The 25,843-nt window shown below is 36.5% G+C and overlaps 17 protein-coding genes across 17 annotated transcripts, besides 1 other annotated feature; 5 read left to right on the top strand and 12 right to left on the bottom strand.

The window, feature by feature from the left end:
* Positions 1-96: 96 nt before the first annotated feature.
* HUT1 (Hut1p) lies at positions 97-1,146 on the bottom strand (the record flags this gene model as incomplete). The annotated part of the gene is made up of 1 exon (XM_062954674.1): positions 97-1,146. One exon carries the CDS (start codon positions 1,144-1,146, stop codon positions 97-99), a length of 1,050 nt encoding a protein of 349 aa, XP_062811354.1.
* A 145-nt stretch (positions 1,147-1,291) lies between these two features.
* Positions 1,292-3,031, bottom strand: PRCAT00004665001 (signal recognition particle subunit; the record flags this gene model as incomplete). The annotated part of the gene is made up of 1 exon (XM_062954675.1): positions 1,292-3,031. The coding sequence occupies one exon, from the start codon at positions 3,029-3,031 to the stop codon at positions 1,292-1,294; it is 1,740 nt and encodes a 579-aa protein (XP_062811355.1).
* Positions 3,032-3,402: 371 nt separating this feature from the next.
* Positions 3,403-3,486: a sequence feature (Short protein (PRCAT00004666001, CUM66979.1) was converted to a misc_feature.).
* Positions 3,487-3,778: 292 nt separating this feature from the next.
* On the bottom strand, positions 3,779-4,483 carry FGR12 (Fgr12p; the record flags this gene model as incomplete). The annotated part of the gene is made up of 1 exon (XM_062954678.1): positions 3,779-4,483. One exon carries the CDS (start codon positions 4,481-4,483, stop codon positions 3,779-3,781), a length of 705 nt encoding a protein of 234 aa, XP_062811356.1.
* Positions 4,484-4,621: 138 nt separating this feature from the next.
* PRCAT00004668001 (uncharacterized protein) lies at positions 4,622-4,969 on the top strand (the record flags this gene model as incomplete). Its single annotated transcript, XM_062954679.1, has 1 exon — positions 4,622-4,969. One exon carries the CDS (start codon positions 4,622-4,624, stop codon positions 4,967-4,969), a length of 348 nt encoding a protein of 115 aa, XP_062811357.1.
* A 186-nt stretch (positions 4,970-5,155) lies between these two features.
* ILV1 (threonine ammonia-lyase) lies at positions 5,156-6,877 on the top strand (the record flags this gene model as incomplete). Its single annotated transcript, XM_062954680.1, has 1 exon — positions 5,156-6,877. The coding sequence occupies one exon, from the start codon at positions 5,156-5,158 to the stop codon at positions 6,875-6,877; it is 1,722 nt and encodes a 573-aa protein (XP_062811358.1).
* Positions 6,878-6,963: 86 nt separating this feature from the next.
* Positions 6,964-8,958, bottom strand: PRCAT00004670001 (GTPase; the record flags this gene model as incomplete). Its single annotated transcript, XM_062954681.1, has 1 exon — positions 6,964-8,958. The coding sequence occupies one exon, from the start codon at positions 8,956-8,958 to the stop codon at positions 6,964-6,966; it is 1,995 nt and encodes a 664-aa protein (XP_062811359.1).
* A 205-nt stretch (positions 8,959-9,163) lies between these two features.
* SER1 (O-phospho-L-serine:2-oxoglutarate transaminase) lies at positions 9,164-10,345 on the bottom strand (the record flags this gene model as incomplete). Its single annotated transcript, XM_062954682.1, has 1 exon — positions 9,164-10,345. The coding sequence occupies one exon, from the start codon at positions 10,343-10,345 to the stop codon at positions 9,164-9,166; it is 1,182 nt and encodes a 393-aa protein (XP_062811360.1).
* Positions 10,346-10,479: 134 nt separating this feature from the next.
* On the bottom strand, positions 10,480-11,457 carry MEC3 (Mec3p; the record flags this gene model as incomplete). Its single annotated transcript, XM_062954683.1, has 1 exon — positions 10,480-11,457. One exon carries the CDS (start codon positions 11,455-11,457, stop codon positions 10,480-10,482), a length of 978 nt encoding a protein of 325 aa, XP_062811361.1.
* A 461-nt stretch (positions 11,458-11,918) lies between these two features.
* Positions 11,919-12,170, bottom strand: SMD2 (mRNA splicing protein; the record flags this gene model as incomplete). Its single annotated transcript, XM_062954684.1, has 1 exon — positions 11,919-12,170. One exon carries the CDS (start codon positions 12,168-12,170, stop codon positions 11,919-11,921), a length of 252 nt encoding a protein of 83 aa, XP_062811362.1.
* A 287-nt stretch (positions 12,171-12,457) lies between these two features.
* On the bottom strand, positions 12,458-14,863 carry PRCAT00004674001 (cleavage polyadenylation factor subunit; the record flags this gene model as incomplete). Its single annotated transcript, XM_062954685.1, has 1 exon — positions 12,458-14,863. The coding sequence occupies one exon, from the start codon at positions 14,861-14,863 to the stop codon at positions 12,458-12,460; it is 2,406 nt and encodes an 801-aa protein (XP_062811363.1).
* A 164-nt stretch (positions 14,864-15,027) lies between these two features.
* On the bottom strand, positions 15,028-17,220 carry CDC46 (MCM DNA helicase complex subunit; the record flags this gene model as incomplete). Its single annotated transcript, XM_062954686.1, has 1 exon — positions 15,028-17,220. One exon carries the CDS (start codon positions 17,218-17,220, stop codon positions 15,028-15,030), a length of 2,193 nt encoding a protein of 730 aa, XP_062811364.1.
* Positions 17,221-18,066: 846 nt separating this feature from the next.
* On the top strand, positions 18,067-18,606 carry PRCAT00004676001 (uncharacterized protein; the record flags this gene model as incomplete). The annotated part of the gene is made up of 1 exon (XM_062954687.1): positions 18,067-18,606. One exon carries the CDS (start codon positions 18,067-18,069, stop codon positions 18,604-18,606), a length of 540 nt encoding a protein of 179 aa, XP_062811365.1.
* A 151-nt stretch (positions 18,607-18,757) lies between these two features.
* Positions 18,758-19,930, top strand: PRCAT00004677001 (uncharacterized protein; the record flags this gene model as incomplete). The annotated part of the gene is made up of 1 exon (XM_062954689.1): positions 18,758-19,930. One exon carries the CDS (start codon positions 18,758-18,760, stop codon positions 19,928-19,930), a length of 1,173 nt encoding a protein of 390 aa, XP_062811366.1.
* A 53-nt stretch (positions 19,931-19,983) lies between these two features.
* On the bottom strand, positions 19,984-21,177 carry PRCAT00004678001 (uncharacterized protein; the record flags this gene model as incomplete). The annotated part of the gene is made up of 1 exon (XM_062954690.1): positions 19,984-21,177. The coding sequence occupies one exon, from the start codon at positions 21,175-21,177 to the stop codon at positions 19,984-19,986; it is 1,194 nt and encodes a 397-aa protein (XP_062811367.1).
* A 526-nt stretch (positions 21,178-21,703) lies between these two features.
* On the bottom strand, positions 21,704-22,157 carry ATP14 (F1F0 ATP synthase subunit h; the record flags this gene model as incomplete). Its single annotated transcript, XM_062954691.1, has 2 exons — positions 21,704-22,015; positions 22,140-22,157. 2 exons carry the CDS (start codon positions 22,155-22,157, stop codon positions 21,704-21,706), a joined length of 330 nt encoding a protein of 109 aa, XP_062811368.1.
* Positions 22,158-22,938: 781 nt separating this feature from the next.
* Positions 22,939-23,292, top strand: PRCAT00004680001 (uncharacterized protein; the record flags this gene model as incomplete). The annotated part of the gene is made up of 1 exon (XM_062954692.1): positions 22,939-23,292. One exon carries the CDS (start codon positions 22,939-22,941, stop codon positions 23,290-23,292), a length of 354 nt encoding a protein of 117 aa, XP_062811369.1.
* Positions 23,293-24,168: 876 nt separating this feature from the next.
* On the bottom strand, positions 24,169-25,623 carry CAT1 (catalase A; the record flags this gene model as incomplete). Its single annotated transcript, XM_062954693.1, has 1 exon — positions 24,169-25,623. The coding sequence occupies one exon, from the start codon at positions 25,621-25,623 to the stop codon at positions 24,169-24,171; it is 1,455 nt and encodes a 484-aa protein (XP_062811370.1).
* Positions 25,624-25,843: the final 220 nt, after the last annotated feature.

Consider the following 25,843-nt stretch of genomic DNA (forward strand, 5'->3'; position numbering starts at 1 on the left):
TATAATGTGTTTTACTTTGTTTTATTTACTTTTTAGTATGGTATATAACATCTAGTCTATCGATATATGATTTTTTTTACTCCAGAAATAAATAGCCTATTGGCTCTTTAGCTTAGTACTTTTCTTTGGCTTTCCTTCGGCCTTAGCTAAAGATTCGTAAGCTATTCCACCGAACACTAAAGCGACACCAAATTGCTGTATCAAGTTCAAATCGTGGCCAAATAAAAAAACACTCAATATCATGCTAATCATCTTTCTAGTCACCGTAGTTATCACTAAGACTAAGGAATCGAATTTCTCTAGTATGATAAAGACAAATATTTGACCCATAGCTCCCAAGATTGTAAACTCTATAATGTGAATGAGAACCGCCGGATATCGTTTTACAAATTCAACTGAATAAATTATTTCAGATTCATATTTGAATATCAAAGTATAAAGTAACGTCATTATTACCATGAACAAGTTCAATAGGCACATTAGAGTGGAACCTGTTACCTTTTTTCCCTTAAAGTCTTTCGAATTCTGAACTTTAAATAGTTGATCCTGCGTTGCATTTGTTAGACCATCCAAGAACATAGAGAGTAGCAATTGAAAAATACCTAACAAGCTGTTACCATCGTTGAATACTGTCTCTGAACTTTTTCTAGGCTGAGATAAGGTGAAAACTAAAACTCCTAAAGTCACTGACCCTGCAACAATATACTTGTACTTTGCAAACCTTGTCCCGTAAAATACAAAATGAACAAACATTACTGGTATCAATTTGCACGATTTAGCTAACAAGTAAGCTAAGTAATCCACATGCTTTAAAGAAAGATAACTAATTGGCCCTGATAAACTCGATGTAAGCGAAATCAAAAAGAGCCATTTAAATATTTTTAATGAATCCCCCTTTTCATTCTTCGTAAATACAGTATATGGAAGACCTTGGTGACATACAATTGAGTATAAAAATCCAACAAGTGAGGCGAGAGATGCCTGAATTATGTTGACTACCAATGGCGCCTTGAAATAATCTTCTTCACCAGTTATCGCATTGACTCCATATGGCTTGGTGTTTATTCTTTCCTGCAAAACTGACCACGAAAGGAAAGATACATATAGCCCCAATACACATCCCAAAAGAGTGATTGTCTTTCCCATTACTCAACCCTTTTTGTGGAGAAATAAAGTTATCTTTGAACAAAAGAAATCTCTACATATTTTCCAGAAATTACTGAAAAGTCGCTCGCGCCATTCTTTTTTGCGTAAATTCGCTATTTAAAAGGTTACAATGAAAAGTTGAAAATTAGTTTTGACCAAATAATCCAAGGAAGCCTCTCTTTTTTCCCTTCGACGAATCTATATCGGCCGGTGATGGATCACTGGCTGCACGTGAACTAGAGCTATCGAAATCATAGCCGATATAATTGAAAGCAACATCGAACAAAACAGGTTTGCATAATATTGGTTCGATATTAGATTCTTCTCTTAATCTCACCAACGAGTTAAAATCTGAGCTTGGATATTTGTGAAGATTCTCTATCGCATATGATGAAAAGATAGAAGATGAGTCCTTGGCAAATTGAGCCGATATTTGGGCCTGAGTGATCAATTTTGTTAATTCCCTTTGAAATTTGCTATAGCCGTCATTGGTTGCAACATCGTAAGGAAACTTTTTAATTTTGAAATAATTATCTCCCAGTTGTGAATGTATGTCAAAAATATATTTGAAAATTTTGAGAGCCTCAGGAAACTTCTTATTCAAGATAAAAGAATCAGCTAGATTAATATGCTTCTTAGCGGCGAAATACAGCGATAATCTTTCCAAGGACTCATATAAGTCACCATCGTTATAAACACCAGGTAAATCTTTGATTTCTTCAATTGTTTCAATTATGGTACCATATAATCTGGCGATATCTTGCCTCTTTGATATATTAGTAGAATCATTCAACTGGTCGATAATTAACATATCTCTTTTTAATCTTGTAAATAGCAAATTGTAATTGATGTATGTAAGAAGAATAGCTCTATCCTGCACCTTCTCAAGATCATCATCGTCTCTGCTTTTTTCTAAATCTGTGGTATGCAAATCTAAAACTTCTCTCCAACCTGCTAAGAGAGAGTCAAACTGGTTTGCATCTTTAAAGCTTTTCCAGGGATTTTTGTTCTCGTCGGTCAACTTCATAATTTTGAACGAAATCTCATCGTTATACAACAGAGCCTCATGTCCCCTCCACTCAATAGATTTGAGAAGATCTACTGATGAAGAGATTTCAGAAACGAATCTGGGGTCGATTTTTTGTATAATTTTCACAGCAGGGTGCAAGTATGGCAACAAATTTTCGTGACAATGCTTACGGGAAATGGATCTTAAATCGACTGTGTTCTCATGAAGCGACTCATCTTGCGAAATTACCAAGCTCAACGATGGATCCACAATTGTATCAGCGATCTCATTGAGAAATGTTTTCCTATACTGAATGGAATCAATCTCGTTTTCTTCCGGGCTTTCATCTAGGCGAGAAAGCAAGAAATCTAAGGCACATTTAGAAATTGAAAAGGCATTTGTGGCTATCGGCCATTTTTTCTTATTAATAGATAAAAATCCTTGAATTAAGGAAGTATAAGTAAACAATTCGAGCAATTTTATATCATCCTTTTCCTCTTTACTGATTTCAAGTAATTTCTTTGAGGTCATAAGAGCCCTCTTTATTCTACTAATCATGAGGGTCTTATAAGATGATGCTCTATGACTACCAATTTCCATCAAACTTTTAAGTTCAAGGGCATATAAAATATCCCTTTCCGCAGTTAAAAGTAGAAGTAGTCCAACTCTTTCATCTTTGTTATAATCTTCTACCCCTGTTTTTGAGATTTTTTCCTTCTGTTTGTAGTTTTTGGTATCTTTCGTAATCAAATTTAATTCATGACGGAGCTTTAAAAGACGTTTATTAGTTCTTTTTCTCTGTTTTAGATAATCTTCAGAGCTTACTAGATATGCGCTCATACGCTCACCTAATGTGATCGAAAGTGGCGATTCCATGATTATCTGTACTTGACAGTATTCTGGGTATTGAATCACCTCGTCCGTTTAATGAAGCTACTCGACATAAATTTTAAGTACTGCATACAAACTTAACTTTTTTCAATATTATTAGATGTAAAATATAAAACAAAGGTGAACACTTATGCGTGTGGGCCCAAGCAATGATTCCAAATGAGAGGTGGCGTCTTCCCGTTGCTTGAAAAATTCAGCTTTGATATAAAAGAAATTCAAGGGGATTAAGAATAGCCAGGTCAACATAAAAGACTACGAATCAAAAAAATATCAATGGACGAGTCCGGAGTCGAACCGGAGACCTTTCGCATGCTAAGCGAACGCGCTACCAACTACGCCACACGCCCGGTAATAACATGGTCCCTAGCAGGATCGAACTGCTGATCTTGGTGTTATTAGCACCACGCCTTAACCAACTAGGCCAAGGGACCTCGATTTAATTTAACCTAAAATACCTATAATACCATAAGGAGCCACATATGGAAGTCTATCTTTTATATAGAACTTCGATTTATTCGTAAAGCTAGGTGCTAAGACATTTTAAAGTATCTTCAATCATCTAAAATCTGTGTATTTATCTAGATGGTCTATCTTTTCACATATATCTACGAATCTAGAATAATTAGCATAAATGATCTAAACTCATATATGCAAAACTATGTTAGAAGTGTATTCAAGACATAAATCAATATAATAGGAACAATCCAACTAAAGTTTTCCGTAGAATCAAAATCAGGATTTCTTGCTTTTACTTGGACCTCTACTCCAAGCTCTTTTCACTCTCATATTTATTCTCCCGAAGCACGATGTGGACGGAATATTATCGAAATAATCTGTATTTTCAAAATGGTTGCATTTGTAATCAGTGAATGCAGTGAATACCGACATTGGTTGCCAAGTTGGTACATCACAAGAGGGATTCCTTCTCTTTCTAACTTTGGCCCTAAAAGTGATTGCTCCTCTTGTCTTGAGCGTTTTTAAATATTTTTTTTCAAGTTCAAGCTCTCTTTTAATTGCTCCTCTTATAGATTTGCTCGTATTCAAGCAATCTAGAGCCAGTGCCTTAATTCGAATAATACCTAGATCATATGTATTGCTTGAGACATCAGTGATATTGTATATATTTCCAGTCAAGTAATTGTCATTTTCCATTTCTAGTTTAGTTTTTCTGGATTCTTGCTGAGATGGTTGCAAATTAATAGAGTCCTCAGAAAATTCGTTAGTTTTTGGAGTCTCGCTAGAGCTAGATACTGATGGATCCGAAAGCTGTTGTGAACGTGACATTGATATGAAATTACCATAATCTGAGGGTATGTTTGAACTAGGACAGAGGAAAGATAATGCGTTCAAAGTGTTGTTATGACCTTCAATGTCATAGGCTTTCGTTGTGTCAACACTGTTGAAATTGATGGTTTCTAAAGGGAGCAAATTTGGCATTTCGCAGCTTCCAATAACAGATGAACTGTTATCGTTGCTCAAATATGCATATGAAGACTGTTCCTGGCAATCCACATCTGTATATAAATCACACATTCCTAGTCCATTGTTACTCAATGAGCGGTCAAAGAGCAAGCTATGATAATTAATGATTTGCTTATTCATTTAAACTTGTTTATATGCTATTTCGTCACCAATTTCTCTACATTCAACATATCACGAAAACGTATAATGCTATATATATGCCATGTTCACTTCAAGCATATTATTGTTCCTAAGCATATAAAGAAGAATTTAAACTTTGCACACCTTCTTCCGAAGAAGTCAGATAAAGGCTACATTCGGTATTCTTATTATGCGTTAAGGATACTGTCCACTCACGTTTTTTATATGCTTAAAAAAGGTTGCCCAAGCTTGTGCACGCTTCCCATGAAGCTAACTAATGATTGTAGTTCCCATCAGCTTGGGAGCAAACATCCATGGTGACCATGAATATAGCTTCTTCACAAAACTTTACTTAGTTACGCAGTTTTATTTTCCATAATGCTAGCATGGTTCCATGCTATTCCGTTTTGAGTCATTCTGTAGCGACATTGAAATTTAAATGTGCGAGTCGTTAGATAATTTTTCATGAGCCGATTATAGAAGAAGTAATTCTTTTAACTTCTGGAAATGATAGCTAAAAATATGAGTCTTTCTAGGCTCATGAGGCACCCTCGTAGCTTTATTTCAACAAAGAAAAGCCTTAGAACTTCTACGAGGTTATGGAACACGGTAAAAAATCCAAAGAGATATCCTGAAATTTTAGACTCTGACTACACGCCAGAAGGCGATGTGGATTATATAAAAATGATATTGACATCCCGAGTGTATGATGTTGTTGATGAAGCAGGTACCCCATTGCATAATGCCGTCAATTTGGCGAACAAGTGTAATTCCAATATTTACTTGAAGAGAGAAGATCTTTTACCAGTCTTTTCTTTCAAATTGCGTGGAGCATATAATATGATTGCTAATTTAAATGCACAATCAGAGATGCCGATGACAGGTGTCATAGCATGTTCAGCAGGGAACCATGCTCAAGGTGTTGCGTATTCGGCCAACAAATTGAAGATTCCCCTGACTATTGTAATGCCAACCTCTACTCCTTCAATCAAATATAAGAATGTATCGAGGTTAGGTTCCCAAGTTGTCCTTTATGGAGACGATTTTGATGCAGCCAAAAAGGAGTGTTCCAGGTTAAGCGTGGAAAACAATTTGATAAACATCCCCCCTTTTGATCATCCATATGTCATTGCAGGTCAGGGAACATCTGCATTAGAAATAACACGTCAAACAAGATTGGACAAGCTCACAGCAGTATTTGTTCCTGTTGGAGGAGGCGGGCTTATTGCAGGTATAGCTTTGTACTTGAAGAAGGTTGCTCCACATGTGAAGATTATCGGAGTTGTAACCTATGATTCTGATGTTTTATATCGGTCGTTGAAGGCAGACAAAAGAGAGACGTTAGATAAAGTAGGAGTTTTTGCTGATGGTACTGCCGTAAAGATATTGGGTGAGGAAACATGGAGAATATGCAGAACACATGTGGACGATGTCGTAAGAGTCCTGACTGACGAATTATGTGCTGCAATTAAAGATGTATTTGAAGATACAAGGCTGATAGCAGAACCATCTGGTGTTCTTTCAGTGGCAGGAGTTAAGAAGTATATTAACGAACATAAGGATATTGATCATCGAGACAAAACATATGTCTGTATATTGAGTGGTGCTAACATGAATTTCGATAGGCTCAGGTTCGTTAGCGAAAGAGCTGTTTTGGGAGAAGGAAAGGAGGTTTCGTTAGTAGTCACTATTCCTGAAAGGCCTGGAGAATTTGCAAAGTTACAAAGCATAATCGATCCTAGAGCTATCACTGAATTTTCATACAGATTCAGCAGCAATTATCCCGCCAGCATATATGTCAGTTTTAATGTCATAGATAAAGAGAAAGAGATGGGATCAATTCTAGAGAATATGACCGATAAAGACCATCAATACGAGGTTGACGATATTTCGGGTAATGAGCTAGCTAAAACTCATGGAAGATATCTCGTTGGAGGAAAATCACCGGGCCCAGGAATTGATAAGTTGAAGAATGAAAGGATATTCAGGTTTGAATTTCCAGAGAGACCAGGTGCTTTGACGAAGTTTTTAAAAGCATTGAGGACTGACTGGGATATCACTCTTTTCCATTACAGGAACCATGGTCACGATATTGGGAAGGTTCTATGTGGCTTCGCTTTACCTGAAGACACAAAAGAAGAGGATTTCCAGGACTTTTTGAATGAGTCAGGGTACAGATATGTCGAAGAAACAAATAACGTTGTATATAAAAAATTCTTAAAGAGGTGATCTAAGCTTTTGATATGATGCATGTTCAATATATACAGAAATGGGATACACTACTTACATGTTGTATTGATTATTATATTAGCGATCTAAAATGAACGTCTCAAAAATGATTGGAACGCCGAATGATCGATGTGAACTTTTCCTGTTGACTTCATTTGTTTTTTACCTTCCTTTTGTCTCTCTAAAAGCTTCTTTCTTCTGGATATATCCGCAGCATGTAATTTCTGCGTCACGTCCTTTCTCTTCGCTTTAATAGTTTCTCTTGCCACAACTTTGTTACCAACTTTAGCCTGTATTGCAACCTCAAAAAGCTGAAATCTAAGGTACTCCTTAAATCTTGCAACATTCTCCTTTCCTCTAGAAAGAGTCTGAGATCGATGAGAAATCTGCGTAAGAGCATCCTGTGGCTCACCATTTACACAAAGCTCCAACTTTACTATATCAGACTTTCTGTATCCAGAATCTTCATAATCTAGTGAAGCGTAACCTTTCGTGCATCCTTTGAGCTTTCCGAAAAAGTCTTCTACTAATTGAGCTAACGGTATATCATAAATCAAAAGGACTTGACCAGTTGTGAGATATTCTAGTTCTTTCTGAATACCCCTGTTGTTTTCACATAGTGACATTACCACGCCAACATACTCATTTGGGGTTGTAATAATTGCTTTTACATACGGTTCCATCAACATGGTAATATTCTGATTCCTGAAGTCAGCTCCTGGAAATTCATTGGGATTTGTAATCACCTTTTCTGTTTCATCATTGAAAACCATCTTATAAGGGACAGTGGGTGCAGTCAAAATAATCTTAGCTCCATATTCCTTTTCGAGCCTCTCTTGGAATACTGAAGCATGTAAAGATCCCAAAAATCCTAGTCTCCAACCAAGTCCTAATGCATTAGAGGTTTCCTTTTCCAAAGTTACCGATCTATCATTCAACACCAAATTTTGTATGTGATCATCCATTACCTTAAACTCTGCTCCATCAGCTGGAAAAGCGCCAACGAATACCATTGGCTTAGGCTCTTCAAAGCCAGGGAGCGGCGTTAGGCCCTGATGCTCACCATATTGGAAAAATGTGTCACCAATCATTGCTTCGCTAGGATCCTTCATTCCAGGAATTATATAACCCACCTGGCCTGCGGTTATTGCCTGCAATGGAGTTTTATCGGGATACATGATCCCAACTTCTTTTGCATCATACCTCTTTTCTGAGTGAGCTGAAATCAATTTCATTCCTTTTTTTAAGCTACCATCAACGACATGGATCAACATAACAACTCCCACGTATGGATCATGCCACGAATCGACTAATAATGCCTTCAAAGGTCTGTCTATGTCACCTGCTGGACAAGGAACTTTTTCAATTATACTAGGGATAATCTTATCTATGTTTAATCCTGTTTTAGCACTTACAGGAATGCAGTCTTCTCTAGGAAGCTCGAATGTATTTTCAACTTGGTCCATCGCCCTTGGAATGTCAGCATTATCAAGATCAATCTTATTTATTACTGGTATCAATTTTAGACCCATACTGTAAGCTAAGTAAAAGTTAGCTACGGTTTGAGCTTGAACACCCTGCGAAGCATCGACTAGTAAGAGAGCACCTCCACAAGAAGCATAAGACCTAGATACTTCTGCTCTGAAGTCGACGTGACCTGGAGTATCAACCAAATGTAGCAAGTAATCTTGGTTAGTTATTGGATTCTTATAAAACATGGTACAAGTCTGAGCCTTGACCGTAATTCCACGTTCTCTTTCTACATCCAACTTATCTAATACCTGCTTATTCGAATCACCTGGTTGTATTACACCCGTCATTTCCAATAGTCTATCTGACAATGTAGACTTTCCATGGTCAATATGAGCAACAATACTAAAGTTTCTGTAATTTTCTATTGGAATCTTTGATATCCTTTCTTGGATCGACTTAATATAGTTATCTTTATCTAACGATAGCTTTTTGTCTTGAATAGTTGTATTTTTTTTCACCTGCTGCTGTCTAACAGCATTAGAAGAAGCCCTACAAAACCCATTGAGGAATTTCGAGGCTCTTGCTCGACTGGCGAACGCTATTATCATAAGTAAATAGCCTTCCTAACGATTCTTTTATAACGATGCGATGAATATTGATATATTGACTGTTCAAGAAAAATAAAAAATAAAAAATAAAAAAATTCAGATAAAATAAAGATTTACTTCGCTTCTGCCTATTACTTAGTAAAAAGACTATTAGCAGTATATATATACTATTATATTATGCTGCATGGTACTGTTTTCAACCAGCTCAAGAGTTTGATTTAGCGAAATAATTTATGAAATCAACAAGTTGTTTAACACTGTCAAGAGTGACAGCATTATAAATCGACGCCCTCATCCCTCCGACAGATCTGTGACCCTTTAAACCTTTCAAATTCTTTTCAGCTGCTTCTTTAACAAATTTCTCTTCTAATTGCTCATTTGGTAGCCTAAATACAACATTCATTCTTGATCTGATATCAGGATTGGCCACTGGTAAAAAGTAGAAATTAGGATATTTTTCAAGTGCGTTATACAAAAGATCAGCCTTCTTGTCGTTCACTTCTTCAATTGACTTGATCCCTCCATCATTGAGTAATTTAGCAGTGACCAATTGCAAAATGTGGCAAGTGAAAATCGGAATTGTATTGTATGCGGAGTTGTTTTTCACAACTGTGGGATAGTGGAAGGCTATTGGAACCAAAGGAAGACCATACTTGTGCAATTCTGAGTCTGATGCTTGTTCAAGAAGAGTACGTTTTATGATGTAAATAGTTAAACCCGCAAGTCCTATGTTCTTTTGAGCACCTGCCATAATGAGCCCATATTTGCTAACATCGACTTGCTTGGACAAAATATTAGATGACATATCAGCGACCAACTCAACACCTTCTGGAAGATAATCAGATCCAGGGATATCGTGAAATTCAGTTCCATTCACAGTCTCATTGTCACAAATATACAAATAAGCACATTCTTTGTCAATTGGTTTCCACTCAGAGTAAGGTGGAATATCACCATATTTCTTATCCGCCGTATTAACGGCAATTTCAACATCAAATCCCAATCTTTGAGCTTCTTCGGTTGCTTTCTTCGACCACGATCCAGTAATTGCGTAGGCGGCTTTACCTTTCTTACCATTATGAGTCTTGGCATAGTTGGCCATAAGATTGTACACAATCGATGAAAAGCCAGTAGTACCACCTCCTTGCATAAAAAATACTTCATGAGTGTCTGGGATATCTAGAAGATTTTTTAAATTTCTTTTAGTATCGTCTATTATTTTAATAGCAGGCTTTGAACGATGCGATATTTCTCCGACACCTATGTTGTCTCCATCATAACTGATGAGGTCGTAAGCCGCTTGTTTCAAAACTGAGCCAGGTATTAAAGCCGGTCCAGCTCCAAAATATGAAGGCTCCTTTCTATCTAAACTTCTTTCTTCTGTCATTTCTTAAGAAATATTTGAAAGAAGATGACATCAAAAATAAAAAAAAGTATTAAAGTTTAAAAAACGATGTTCGCGAGACTAATTGCAAAAATTACGAAAAGGCATGAGTCATTAGAAGCAAGTTAAAGGAAAAATTACATATTATCAGTATCAGAGCGTACAACAACACCAGTAATGTGATAGGTAATTTGAATATTACCTGCGTCATCTAGTAAGCAATGCAACATACACCCATTCAGAGTCATTAGAAATAAGATAGACTTACAAGTTGCCACGATCCTCGAAGACATCAGCCAATCTTTAAGTTTAACATGAATCTCTCTGTCTTCTTCCTCAATTTCTTCGTTTGTGGAAGTTTGGGACTCTCGAATGCTCTGGAACGTATCTAGACCATTGTTACTATTATTGAGATTCGGGTTGTCAGGTTTTATAACTTCCAAATGGTTATTCCAAGTAATAGTCACTCTATACTTTCCTTCCTCCTTGAGAACAAAAGCAAGTAGCCCTTCATTCCTTCGGCTTGCTTTGATCGTTAAGAGTTCCTTTTGATTTGGCTTTTTAAACTTCTCGAGTCTCTTATAGGTCGTGACGAATTCATTTGGTAGCTTCATCATCAACTGTACATCTCTTAGCTCAGGCTCTCTTGATATGAAGCTTTCATCGTTATTTTTCATTATCTTAACTGGAATCCTGAATGTATGATTAATTGAGTTCTGATGTGAATTAATGTTAGAATAATACATGGCCAATGATGCCACCCTTCCTTGTTTTGTTGCAACACCTTCACCCCCTAGAGTGTCTTTCCTCTGGAGTCTTATATTCAATCCATCACTATTTGCTCTGTCGAAATGCTTAAGCGTCTGAAGAAATAAATCAATATTTATTTCAAGTAAAATAGTGTTATCTTTTAGACTCTGAATTTCAACCTGGTCAAATATGCTATTCATCTGTAGTTTGCACCATACTTGGGGCTCCAGTGAATATTCGTCAACCAGAATGATATATAGTTGGGAATATGTAAATCGAAGTACCACAAACCTTCTAACTCGGCTTATCAAAGAGAGTGTAGATTTCAAGGCTTCGGTGCTTTGGGTCCTGAGTTTTAGCTTCATATTTATTTACCGCAAATAACGGTAAATATGTAACTGCTATACCGCTGGGTACCTTAAAGCTGAAGGATTTAAACTATTAAGCAACAAATTTAATCTTCTAAACAAGAAAGTGTTCTATCATATTTAAAATTACAGTTTTGGGTGTATTACTGCGACAAACTCATTAAAAACAAATTTTTACGATGTTGTTAAAGTTCGCCTGGATAAACTCGTCACATTATTTATATGTATATAGGAACTCTTTGGACATTCCAACTATGTCCAGAAGAGCATATTATGCTAGAAGAACGGGATTTCAGACCTTTCCACAAATCACCGAATGCAGAAGACGTATCAGATCCGTAATTAATACTAATGATTGCACTACTCAGAGAGTACAGTCCACTGAACTGAGATATTTCCACTTTTCAATTTCAATAAGAATATACAAGTGTATATTTATATGGAACTTGCAATGCACATTAGGCTTTTAAAATTATAACCACAGAATCGCCTCTAAGAAACATCTTGGATATGAATCTTTCCTTAGATATATCTTTTATCTTTTTTCCTTTATTATTCTTCACAGACTCAGTCCAAAGTTCTTTAACATTTTCTAAAATCATATTACAATGTCTATCAAACGCTCTAACCTTAGCAATAAGCTTGTGGTTATTTCTGCAGGAGATAACTATCAAACCATTACTTTCCACTGCTCTTTGAAGCAATGACATGGGACCGTGTGAAAACTCAAATTCCTCTAGCTTTTGGAGCTCAAGCTCAGTCAATTCTGAACGCGGACGGTCAACCAACTCACTAAATGTATCGTCAGTATTACACGCAGTAGAAATCAAACGAAAAGTTTATACTTACGCCATAGTATTTGCTTTAGTCTTATTACAAAGGTAATGAAACTACGTTAGTTATAAGATTTAACGTCTGAACATCAAAAGAAAATATAGTAAAAAAATGGACTTTACACGACCGAGAAGATGTAAATGCTTTATTATGTTGAAGTAACCTATACAAATTTCTCTGACTGGCTTAAGGGAGCTGCTAAATCACACCCTCTTTTAATAATGTTTTCAATTCGAATTTTCAAAATTTTGGAGCCACATTCGACCGACAAATTTACGAAGTCAATCTTCGCCTTATTATTACCGATCTTAATTATTGCAGATTTACTGTCCTCTAGCGAGAAAGCTTCTCCAAATTGAGCTTTCAATAATTCCGAGATACGATGAAGTCTACTGCTTATCGAGCTGCTTGCATGTGCTAAGCCATCATTCTCTATTATATCGTTATCCAGCTCCTCCTTTTTAATCTTATGATGCAGATGTGACAGAGATTTCGACGAAATTTTGACGGATGCCGGTGACGAGTCAATAGAATATAGGATGGCTATGACACTGTCAGCCAACGAATCTGCTATGAGATTGTCATTGATCCACTCAACTGTTAAAAAAAGTCCACCTTGTTTTGATCTGTCCACAGTGATATCAATCATGTCCATAATGAGACACTCCCAAAGATCTTTATCATCACTAATTATCTTGATAAAACCAAACATCTGTTCTAAATGCCATTGCATTAATGATATGTCTGCATTTATTTTCAACTTAATTTTAGATTTGACTATGGAGGTTGATAGCTGAGTGAATTCATGCAAATCTTGTAATTGAAGAAGGTTCAAATCGAAATCTTTCGAGACAAGAACGCCAGATATCGGTTTATCTAATTTTATTACATTTTGTTCGTCTTCTTCATTTCTCTTTTGCACGTCATTTTCTCCATCTTCCTTTTTGGGAGTCAAATTTCCATCTTTTTCAGTTTCTTCGATTTCTTTTTTCTCATCATCGATATTCATTGAATCGTCTTCTTCCTTCACTCCCTCTTCTAAAATTTCTTCAATTTTATCCTTGAGCTCATCGATCTGTTCTTCTGCTAATGAGCCTAGGGCCTTGGCGACCTTTAGACCTTTAAAGTTTATCTTAAGTTCGTCACAGTTTCTAGGGTTGAACACTTTTATTTCCTGCTCCGTTCCTTTCCTCGAGGCATACTTACTCAATAATGCAGATTTCAATCTACCCATGGGATTACTTTCTCCGTGAACCAAAATTATTTTCAGAGGATTGATCTTATCTATAAAATCAGCATTTTCTTGGAAATCTACATGAGCAGCAAAAGATATCTCTTCAATATTCAAACGACGAGGTATAGTCATTTCCGGATTTATAAGTGAAGGAATGGTCTGTGGCTCAGATAGTAGCTCCTTGGCCATCGTACCTTCAACGGAATAACCTGTCATTATGACAGCATTCTTAGGGTCGGGAGCCCACCTTTCCAACAACTCTCTAGAGACACCATTTTGCAACATACCTGGAGATGCAACGACAACACATGGGCCCAAATCTTGAAATTTACCCAAGCTTCTAATGGATTTAATAAATTTAAAGTCAAAAGGGTTTTGTTTTTCATTAGTACTTGATGCAGTTAGACGAATATGATCGTTCATAATATTGGTGTAAGTCTGATATACAGCCATACACTTCCTTGCTAAAGAGGAGGCATAATATATACTTATATTTTGAAGATCTTCGTTCTGAGACCAATATTCTTCTAAAATCAATAGCAATTCTTGTGCTCGTCCCAATGCAAAAGTTGGCATGAGGATACGACCGCCTTTCAATAAACTAGAATGGATGATTCTCATCATCCGAGTTTCCTTTTCGAGCCTTGGTTCATGGGTAGCTGTTCCAAAGGTCGATTCTGTAATTAAAATATCGGGCTTCATTGGGGGAACCTCAGCCACTTGCAAATGTCTGTCCTCCTCACGAGAGTAATCACCAGTAAAAAGGACTCTAAGCCCCCCGATTTCAATTAAATACATACAAGCACCCAAGACATGGCCAGCATGAAACGCAGTGAATCTAACACCGTCGATCTCAATGGTAGAATGATAATCAATTGTTTCAATCCTGTCAAATGAGCCCATTAAATCATCATCGGTATATAAATTACTGGAACCATCTCCTGAAGTCCCATTATTAAGTCTTGAGTCACCTCCACCACCAATTGATGTAACTCTCACAAAATCTGAAAGTAACCATCGATAAATTGCCTTTGTCGCATGCGTCATAAATACTCTTCCCTTAAAGTTTGTATGCTGCATCACATATGGTAAAGATGCAGCATGGTCCAAATGGAAATGGCTTATCAAAAGGATGTCAATCTTAGATAGATCATATTCGTCATAAAAAGGCAATGAGCACAAGCCTGATAGTCCTGGATGAACACCAGCATCCAACATAATTACCTTATTCTTGTACTCAATTATATGGCATGATCGACCAACTTCATTACACCCACCCAAGCCAAAAAACATAAAGTCATCATGACCATCGCTAATCTGTTCGTCAGTAGTCATATTGTATGAAGCTTGAATCTATAAAGTTTTACAAAGAGATATTCGAAGAAATAATATATTCGTAAAAAAATCGTTCATTATGTGCAGAACTTTATATATTCATTATAATTATTTGAAGACTGAAGAAAATACATAAACTAGGGAAACAGTAAATAAATAAATTTTCAGACTCCGCATCGTAAAATATTTTGGCGTTGATGCCTAAATTTAATGACTTCATGTCTCTCCATAATATAGAGAGCCTTGTCGAGAGCAGCATGGCTGGCTTTACCAGAGTCAACTAACTCTCTTCTTAGTGTCTTGTATGCCGTTGACCATCCTATTGGAAGTCTTCTCCTTAGTTCATGCTCAATCTTCTTAATCTCTTGATTCATTTCTCCGCTGGTTATAAGCCCACCACTAGAGACACCTTGATCAACCGCATTCATGGTTGATGCTGTGAAGAGTCTGATTGCTTCCTCAACATGTTCCTCAGAAGCTACGGGTGATAATTGTAGTTTTGCCAAGGATTCTGTAATACGGATGATAGCTTCAAGCTGTCTAACCGTAATTGGAATTGACAGGCGTTCATTCATATCAGTTTCATTAATCTGTAATTGACGTCTTATGGAGACATAGTGAGACGACAACCTTTCAGACGCCTCTGGGGACAAACGAGGTGCACATTTGAGCTTGCAGAATTGAATATATCTTTTCATGGTTTCGATGGATATTTCGCCTTCTTGATTTTGTTCAGAAAACTTGCCACCGGTATGAACATTCATAACATGTTGAGCAATTGAAATATCTCTCTGTTCATTGTGCTCATCTTTAACAATGAAGATCATATCGAATCTGGAAAGAATCGTGGTTTGAAAGTCTATGTTTTCACCTGGACTTTTCAAGTCATCATACCTTCCGAAAATAGGATTTGCAGCCGCTAATACTGAAGTTCTTGAGTTCAATACAGTAGTGATACCTGCTTTCGCTATTGAAATCGTTTGTTGTTCCATTGCCTCATGAATTGCCACTCTGTCTTCATCTCTCATTTTGTCAAACTCATCAATACACACCACCCCTCCATCTGCCAATACCATGGCACCACCTTCCAAATAAAAATCACGCGTTTGTGGGTCCCTTTGAACAGAAGCAGTTAGACCTGCAGCTGATGAACCTTTACCTGATGTATAGACAGCTATCGGTGCAATCTTCTCAACGAACTTCAATAACTGAGATTTTGCTGTACCTGGATCTCCCAATAGTAAGACATTAATGTCCCCTCTTAATCTGACACCGTCAGGCAATATCTTCTTGGACCCTCCCATTAATAAGCAGGCAATTGCTCTCTTAATATCTTTATTTCCGTAGATAGAAGGTGCAATAGAATCAGCAAATACATCATATAAATTAGGAATTCTAGAGAGTCTTAAAAACTCTTCTTCCTCTTCTTCACTGAAAACAATACCTTGTCCTCCTACTCCATTATCAACGTCCGTTTGAACTCCTAACACACGTAAATAAGGATTACGAATAGCCACTGTATTAAGAGTCCCAGAAGATCGGCTTTTGGCTTGATAAATAGAGTATATACCAACAATTGTAACTCTTGTACCGGGAACTACTTGGTTAGTCATATATCTATCAGCTTGCAAAAGAATATGCCTAGGCATTTCCCCTACAGGCACCATATCTGGCGCCTCTTGCAATTTCAACACCTGTTGATCGATAAAGGTAGACTTGTCATGTACAATTGTATACGGATCTGGGGGACATTTTTCCTGGGTAGAAGTATCATCAAAATTGTGTGTACCTTGACATTTATTAGGTAAATTCAATTGGCCAAATCCTGAATGAACTCTAATTTTCATTGTGTGTTTACATGAGCGGCAAATCAATTGCACTAAAGTGGCTCTTGAAGACAATACAGATGCAGAGATAATTATTCCACTTACTCTCACAATTTTTGAAATACTCTCAGAGTCCAAGTTCCTTATAGATGTTTTTGATGCATTTGAATATAATATCAACTGGCAGCTTGGAAAATCTGTCGGGGTCTCTTCATTTGAGATATAAGCAATCCGCTTCGCAATGTCAGTAATGGCATTTTCGAATAAAGGAATCATTTCTGTAGGATCATCAGTTAATTTTTTATTCAATTCTTCATTGAAGCCTATTAAATGTTCTGAATTGACTTTCAAAAAATAATTCTTAATAAGTAGATTTTCTCTTAGCTGATCTCTGTAAATAAACTGACTACCAAGCCTAAATTCAAGGATAAAAGAACGAAAGGCTCTTGTTATTTCGTTGAACGAGTTTTCCTGTGGTTGTTCGCCAGGTAAGACCTGTGCGCCATAGATCTCTGGTCTCTCGAATGACATATTATAATTAGCTTTGAAATAAGAGATTGACAGTCAATCAACGATAAGAATCAATATGAACTTAAAACTGAAAAGCTGTTAATTAAAATAGTTGTGAATTATAATTGAGATAGACGTGTTAATGTCCCCAATAGACTTACCTAAAAAGGAAAAAATGCTTCAAAAATGAAGCGCGTCCGATGAGCTAAATTGTTTGAAACTTTCATCCTGAGTAACACAATACACTAGAAAGAGACTTCTAGTCGAAATCATCGGGTACGGTTGGACTTGGAATTGTACTAACTATGAAACAGTATTTCACATATACTTTCTAAAGAGCTTTTTACAAATTAAGCTTTACATATTTAAGATTTTATCGAAACTCTGAACAATCTATAACACGTTGACAGACCATGTTGCAATGCATCGGTGAGCCTATTATGATGCTAACTCAATGCCTGTTTATGACCCATGATTTAAATTCTGCAAGTAGATGTCAGTATAATCAACGAGCAATAGAAAATTCGTATCGTACCCATTACATTTATCTCATGCTTTCAGGCGGTCATACTGGGAGAAAATATAAAATATAAAAGCTATAAGTTAAGTTATTTTTTCGCCTTTCGTCTCCTCTCGTTGCCTCTTCAGCTATCACTTCTTGCCACCTTTTAACATTCTTAATCAACTGCCTTGAATAGTCTTGATAGAGATCAATGTCGAATGGTCTTACGTACAGGACCAAATTTACTCAGAAAACCATTTTATTATTGTCGTTTAAGATTGAAGCAATATCTCAACATCTTCTCATGTTCCGGATCCTTCATTATTCCAATATCTCATAGTGATTGAAATACTTATATATTAACAATGTTGAAGAATTTCCTTAAAGTTAAGGCAGCCCACAGATGGACAACTTTCGTATTTCATGGCCCTATTTCTAACAGCAGATCTTACAGTATTCCTAAAAAGAACAAATTACCTCCAAGGCCCAAGTGGTTAATTATAGAAGATGAATTAGAGGAGAATTTCTTAAAGGGAGGCAGGGGCCCTGGAGGACAAAAGATCAATAAAAGTAACAGTAAGGTCCAGATAACTCATAAGCCCTCTGGCATAGTCGTCACCTGCCAATACTCGAGATCACAAGAACAGAATAGAAAGAGAGCAAGGGAAATTCTAGCGTTGAAGTTAGAGGAAATTCAACATCCAGAAACTTGTAGAACGGCTGTTATTGCGGACAGGAAGAAAAAGCAGAAAGAAAGTAGAGCTAAGAAGTCGAAGCGGAAATATAGGCAAATTGATTCTGAAAGAGAATTGCAAAAGAAAAACGACCAGGCACTCTTGGATGATCTCATAGACATTGATTCCGAATTAGATCGATTTGGAGCACCTTCGAAATTTAAGGACTAATTCAAAAGAGCTGCTCAGTCACAATCTTGTATGATCTTAAAGTCGTGCATCATCCAAGATATAACTTTGCAACCAAATCCTCTTACCACGTCTAAGCATTTCAGAAGAGAGATATATTTTATTGTACCGTAATATTAATAAGTCATAGAACATGACGGATAATGGTGTAGTCATTGGATCAATTGTGGCATCCATAGTGGGTGTATTTTTCATAACTACCTTAATCGTGGTCGCATATACATGTTGTTGTTGTACAGTTTATGTTGGTAGAGACATCTACCGATTTAAAGATTTACAGTTAGGTATTGGGAGACCTAGGAGTCTAAAACAGACCAAAGCAGCCGAAATCCGATCAAATTTTTGGCCAGTAGGAAGCGAAGATGAAGAAAGTCTCGTTGGAGACAATGGAACTAGGGATCAAACTCTGTCTAACATAGCTTTGAGAAGCGTCCCAATGTCAGAAAAGATGTTATCCCCATTGAGCTCAGCAATTGATGGAGATATATTAGTCAACATCTCCAAAGATGATAATATGAATACAGACACACTGGCATATATGAGTGCAATGGATCATACCAACAGTAGGTGCGAGGTAGCCGGAGAAGGGAGAAAGGGCTTCAAGGAGAATAAAGTAACTTCTATCAACTATAATACTAAGTATAATAGTCTCAAAACCATTATAGCGGAACCTTCTGGTATGGCTTTTGGCAATTACGATCAATATGACAGCTTTTCTCGAACTTTAATGTTGCAAAAGTTGATACAGTGCTCCAAAGACAAAAAAATGATCAGACAAGTTAGAGATCCTTTTCTGGGGTCATTCATATCCTTAGGAGGTATTGTTGTCGCTGTGGAATCTTTTCACGGTCTTCATGAAAATGAGTTCAATGTTCTACAGGCTGGGGATCTCTTAAGAATCGTGAAATTTTATATAAAAGATGAAGATGAAGATAAAGAAATCAATAAATCTCTTCGATGTACTTCAAGGATTACTTCGGAAGAAATAGTCGACACTAATGAATCTACAGATATTGTTGATTTCACTGAAAATCTATCTTCGCAGGAAACCATGAACAAGCATTCGGAAATTGATATCGTAATGGACACATCTGATTTAAAATATGACGAGGTCTATTGTACAGGTATCATTCTTAATACCTATTTGGAGTATGATGCAAACACTAGCAATCTTTCTCTCAGGTTTAGGGAATCACCGATAAGCGATACTCAAGAGAAGGATTTAGTTAAAGATTTTCCATTGAGAGTCATTTCTCTAGAAACGACAGTATTGAAAAACATAGGCTCTCCCAAAAGTATTAAATGAGCCTTACGGGATATTGTGCACTCTGGTCGAAGTCAAATAGAAAATGATAGGGATTAATCTTTAACGTCACTTTTACGCCGATAAGCCTTCCAACTCTCCAAAGTTTTGATTGCTTCCTGCCAGTTTCTTTTTGTTATCTCGAGTTCCTCAGTTAATTGCTTTATTTTTCTCATATCTTCTGATTCATGATGGCTCGTCATGGAATTTGTACTAATTTGCTCCACCAAGTTGCTTATGTTATGGTAGTTTCTATATATGTTATTCAATAATGGCTTTGCGACATAGTCAAAGGATTCCATTTCATCGAAATGTTTTTTAGTCTCATCTGAGTCTGAATTCGATATAGCATTTAAATCAATCGCTTCCGATGGGTTTAGCAAATTTGTCTCTAAATTTTTAAATTTTGAGTTTGAAATTTGATTGTTAAGATTAGTATAATAATCATTGAGGGACTTTATAAATGTAGCGAGTTTGAAATTCTCAGTAACTAAACTTTCAATTACTGTTGTCAACCCGGATACAATTTCTTCATATTCTTTCTGTATCAAAGGCTCTAAGTTAGATGACTGGTGGACGTGTAAGGAGCTATTATCAATACTTGGAATATTATTATGAACCACGTTCAGGTTCACGTTTGGAATGTCTTCTGAAGGGGACGACGAAAGAGGTCTTCCATAAGTTATCGTTGACGACAAATTTCTTTTAGATATCAATTTATTCCTCAACTGATCTATCTCCAAATTCTTTTTTTTCAATTCAATATGATATTTAGCTCTGACATCTGAACACCAAATCTTAAGTTTATTCAAATCCTGAGTCTGAATTTTGTTGATCCGACTTAGTTCCTGAACCTTCTTTGTGAGACTTCCTTTGTCAAATTGAATTACCTTATCCAATCTAGACTCAGAATCAACTAGTCTACTTTCAAGTGATTCAATTTTTTTATTAAGGGTACCTATCATGGCGTCTTTCTGCCCAAGGATCTTATTCGAAGACCGATGCTGCGCTTTACTTCTATCAAGCGCCTGCAACAAAGAATATATAATATTGAGCCCATTTTTGTCGTTATTGTATATCTCTTCCGTAATTTTTAAATCTGACACTTGATTCTTTAAGAGATCTTTCCAGTCGATAGAAATGAACTTGATTTCATCGTCGATATAAGCTTTTGAAATCAATGTGGAATTGACTAGCTCAGCAGCATTTTTTATGGTCTCAATATCCAAATAAGGTCTATCTGTTGACATGTTTTATTATTAGGCATCAACTATGGTTCAAATGGCTGTTATTATCAACATAAAAACAAAGGTAAATATACTCGCGATTTAAAAAAAAAAATTAAGATCAAATAAATCTTATTCTTATCAGTTTATCAGTTTATAAATCAGTGCTATTAAAGAGTAAATGTAACAGAGGATGATTGATTGATTTCAAATTCAAAGAAAAAAGAAATCCATTGGATTAGAACACCTCGAAAGCAGTTAATGATGGCCTGAACTCCAAAAATAGAGTCATCCAAGACTTTCATGGAAATCTGAATACTATCAGAAGCACGTATCGTACATAAGTAGCCAATCTATTACTACAAAAGAAGCATTCGGAGATGATGTTTTTATTCATTCTATTTTTTTACACGGATAGACAATGTCTAGCCATCTTTTACGCAACACTTAAGTAACCAAATTTTCCATAAATAAATGGTTGCCTCATGTAGAAAAAATTCAACATGAAGCTCCCACTTGGGGATATCCATGATCTCAAATGTTATAATTCTCAATGGTGTTCCTCGGCTTCTTCAAAAACAAACCAATCTTCCTCACCTGCTGGCTTTGCAGCTTGAGATGCGGAAGGAGCATCTTGAACTTCAACTGGAGCGGATTCATATTCACCTAAGGCTTGCGAAGAAATTTCTGCTTCTGGGATAGATGGCTTGCCTGGCAACTGGAACTTTTTAACAGATTCCTCAATCTCCTTGTTGGAAAGAGCCGTTGGTTTGAACTGTTTAATTTGTTGGACGTACAAGTCTGATACCAAGTTGCTTCTTCTTGGTGTAGCTGATAATGACCTTCTAGAAGCGATGAAACGCTAAATCTAGTTAGTATTCAATTGAATATTCTCTTTTCTATCAATAAAACAAATATAAAAAATTTCATTTTCATTTGAAAATGTTCAATCACAAATCTGTTTGAATACACATGTTAATACTTACAACTGATTGCCTGAACATCATGATGCAAATTCCTTCCACTTATTTATTATTGACTTTAATTATAGTAGATTGAAGTGGGTTCATTCAATAGTTTTTTTGGCCCGAATATCGGTTGTGGAAGTGCATTCCACCAATTTAACTGTTCAATTTTATTGGCGGATCATGAATCATGTGATCATCTCATAACATGCATATAAGATTCTCTTTTTGCTTTCTTCTCAAAATGAAGAATCTTAGCAGCTCTATAGATATAAGCCAATTAATATCAATGGTCGTAGTTAAGATGAGGTTGAAACTGAAAGCGAGTTTGCGTAGATGTTATTACGTCCTTGAATGGAGTAATATGGGAGCTCTTGTTTAATATGCAACTAATCATGTCGATGTGTACCACTACCCACTATAGCAACCAACTGAGAGAGTCTTCTTGACTCATGAATGAATGCTGTGACGCAACCGACATGCTGTATGCTATTAAGAAAAGTTAACTGATTCTTTGATGGTAATGGCTTTAATGATCACATCAAGATAATGCTTCGTCTCAAGCATTGATGAATATGCAAAATCGTATGGTATTATATTAACTCTGTAAACGTAAATACTTTCCCAAACTCTTATGATTAAGGCTAGATACAGAAGTCACATTAGTATATATTTGAAGTTGGGACGCATCCATAATTATGAGATGATGCAGCTGCTAAAGCTTCGTCATATGATGTTGAACCCACCGGCATATAAGACAGATAAAAACTTGTTTTATGTTTTTAAAAAAATAAAGGCAGACTCTTCATCAACAGATATCATGCCTAAGTATTACTGCGACTACTGTAAGTCGTATTTGACTCATGACACAATGAGTGTCAGGAAGTCTCATTTGATGGGCAAGAACCATATTAGATATTATTGCAATTACTATGAAACTAAGGCAAAGGAAACTGGCATTTGGGATCCCACAGAACTTCCTTATGAAATAACTCTCGCTTATTTGAACCGTAATGCTCCTGGAAGTTCCAATAAAAAAGTAGGAGAGAATGAGTTTTTATTACCGCCACCTCCAAATCTACCCAACTTTCCAAACCCTCCACCATCGATCTTGAGGCATACCGATGAGTACCAGAAATCTATAGCGAAACATACCAGCGGAGCTCAATATTAGTTATTGATATTGAATATTGAATATTGAATACAATTGAAAGTCTTTTTCGGGGCAACTTGCATATCATTTATAGAGAAAAAGTGAAGTTAATGACGATGTACATCCTCAACCGTAGGTTTTCCTGAGATGATGAAACATAAGAACTTTACTGGGTCACCAAAATTATCTTTTAGAGCTATATTAGTTAGCTATTGGCTTACATCTAGTTCATACTTAACAACTGTACTAAGACATTTAGAAGCAAACTTAATAGTATATAAGGAAACATAAGGGATTTTAAATTTCAGTGACGGGGTTTGACAAGAAGATAAAATTTTTATAGTCTATGACGATTTCCAGACATTTAACTGTTTTTTCTATATTACTGCTCATTTGTAGAGCCTGTAGAAGCTCTTGGTAGTCTACATTAAATTTTCAAGTCTAGCTTATAACTTCCTAACAGGGTAGGTGTATCCGCAATTTCTTATCATATATATAAAAAGGAGCGCGATTCGAGAGAAATTTACAATGACTTGAGTTTTTTCAACAAAAATATACCTGAAATCAAATGTGTGGTCAAAATACTTCGAACGGCTCATCACAGACTACTAAGTCCGGACCATCGTCCAGCTCATGTTGCGGATCATCTTGCAAATGTGGATCATCTTGCTCGTGTGAATCTTGCAATACTACTAAGTTGTGATCTCGTATGGTATCAGAGATATTATGAAGACTGTGAAAACAGCTCTTAATCGAATGCTTAGTTTAGGTAACTAGCTAAAACTTTATTACATATAATTAATAAATTAACATCAAATTCATTATTTACTACAAACTAAACCTCTTGTAAACAAACATCAATGAAGTGATGAGTACCTTGAGCTTCAATCAAATGATTTATTTTCTTGGAGAGATTTGTAAAGCCTCCTTTTTAATAGCATTACCTAAGTTAGGATTAACCTTAGAAAACATTTCGAAGACTCTATCTTGAATGTGTGGAGATGCATTGGCAACGTGAACAGCAACATTATGAGCCAAATGTGCTTGACCATCTGGATATCTGCCCAACACTTCCCATAAAGCAGCAGGCTGCTTGAAATCTTCGTCAGTGCACTTCCAGTGGAATGGGCAGGCAGCGCCTTCCCACACCTCTTGTTGTTCTTGCAAATTAAAGTTTTTGAATTCAACGGGTCTAGATGTGGCCAAGTAGTTTGGTGTTGAGCCTAAATTACCATTTACAGTCATAGCACCATCTCTCATGTGTGGGTTAAATACACCAGTGACTGGACAATTGACTGGGATTTGAGTATAATTAGTACCCAATCTATGTCTGTGAGTATCAGCATAAGAGAATAATCTCGATTGCAAAACTGGATCAGCAGATGGTTCCATATAAGGAACAGTATGGGCTGGGGAGAAAGCTGCTTGCTCAACTTCAGCAAAGTAGTTCTTTGGGTTCTCGTTCAAGACAAATTTACCAAATCTTCTTAATGGATAGTCCTTATGCGGCCAGACCTTCGTTAAATCAAAAACAGAAAATGGTGCTTCCTTTGCTTGCTGAGGAGTCATAGTTTGAATATAACAAGTCCAGGATGGATTATTTCCCGCGGCAATGTTCTTGAACAAATCTTCTTGAGCAAAATCTGGGTTAGAACCGGCCAACTCACCTGCCTGTTCATTATTCAAATTCTTGACTCCTTGATCACAAAGGAAATGAACCTGAACGTAATACCATTCTCCTTTCTTGTTGGACCATTTATAAGTATGACCTGAGTAACCATTCATGGTTCTATAAGAAGCAGGAGTACCACGATCTGAGAACAAAATCATGACCTGGTGAGTGGCTTCCTGATTAGAGGTCAAGTAATCCCAAAACATATCTGGGTCTTTCAAGTGAGTTTCTGGATTTCTTTTTTGAGTATGAATAAAATGTGGAAACTTTGATGGGTCTCTAATAAAGAAAATTGGGGTATTGTTATATACCAAATCTAAGTTACCTTCTTCAGTGTAAAATTTAGTGGCAAAACCTCTTGGATCTCTAGCTGAATCAGCAGAACCCAACTCACCACCAACAGTTGAGAATCTGGTGAAAATCTTTGTCTTCTTTCCAACAGTGTCTAAGAAGGCAGCACCACAGACATCTGAGATGTCATCCGTGACCTCGAAGTAACCATATGCTCCAGAACCTTTAGCATGAACAACTCTCTCTGGGATTCTCTCACGATCAAAGTGAGCTAAAGAGTCAATCAAATTGAAGTCCTGTAACAAAAGAGGACCATGCTCACCAATTCTTTGAGTAGCAAATGGTTCTGGAATTGGGCAACCATTGGAGTTCGTATATGTTGGTGCCATCTTTATTCAAATAATTTATAAGTTAGCTATAATAAAGATACTTCTTAACTCAGATTTACTTATAATACTATCAGGTGTGTCAAATCGCCGTTATATTCTGGGGAATTTTTTGCTTTATATGTTCGCCTGAGACATGTAAGCGGGGTGGTCGTAGATAGTTACTGAATCCGGTCCAGAACAGATCGATTAGTTATTACAGGTATATAATTGGGCGCGATGA

Source organism: Priceomyces carsonii, assembly GCF_900007245.1.
Source record: "Priceomyces carsonii strain CBS4050 genome assembly, scaffold: Debaryomyces_carsonii_scaffold_5, whole genome shotgun sequence".
Taxonomy (NCBI): Eukaryota; Fungi; Ascomycota; class Pichiomycetes; order Serinales; family Debaryomycetaceae; genus Priceomyces; species Priceomyces carsonii.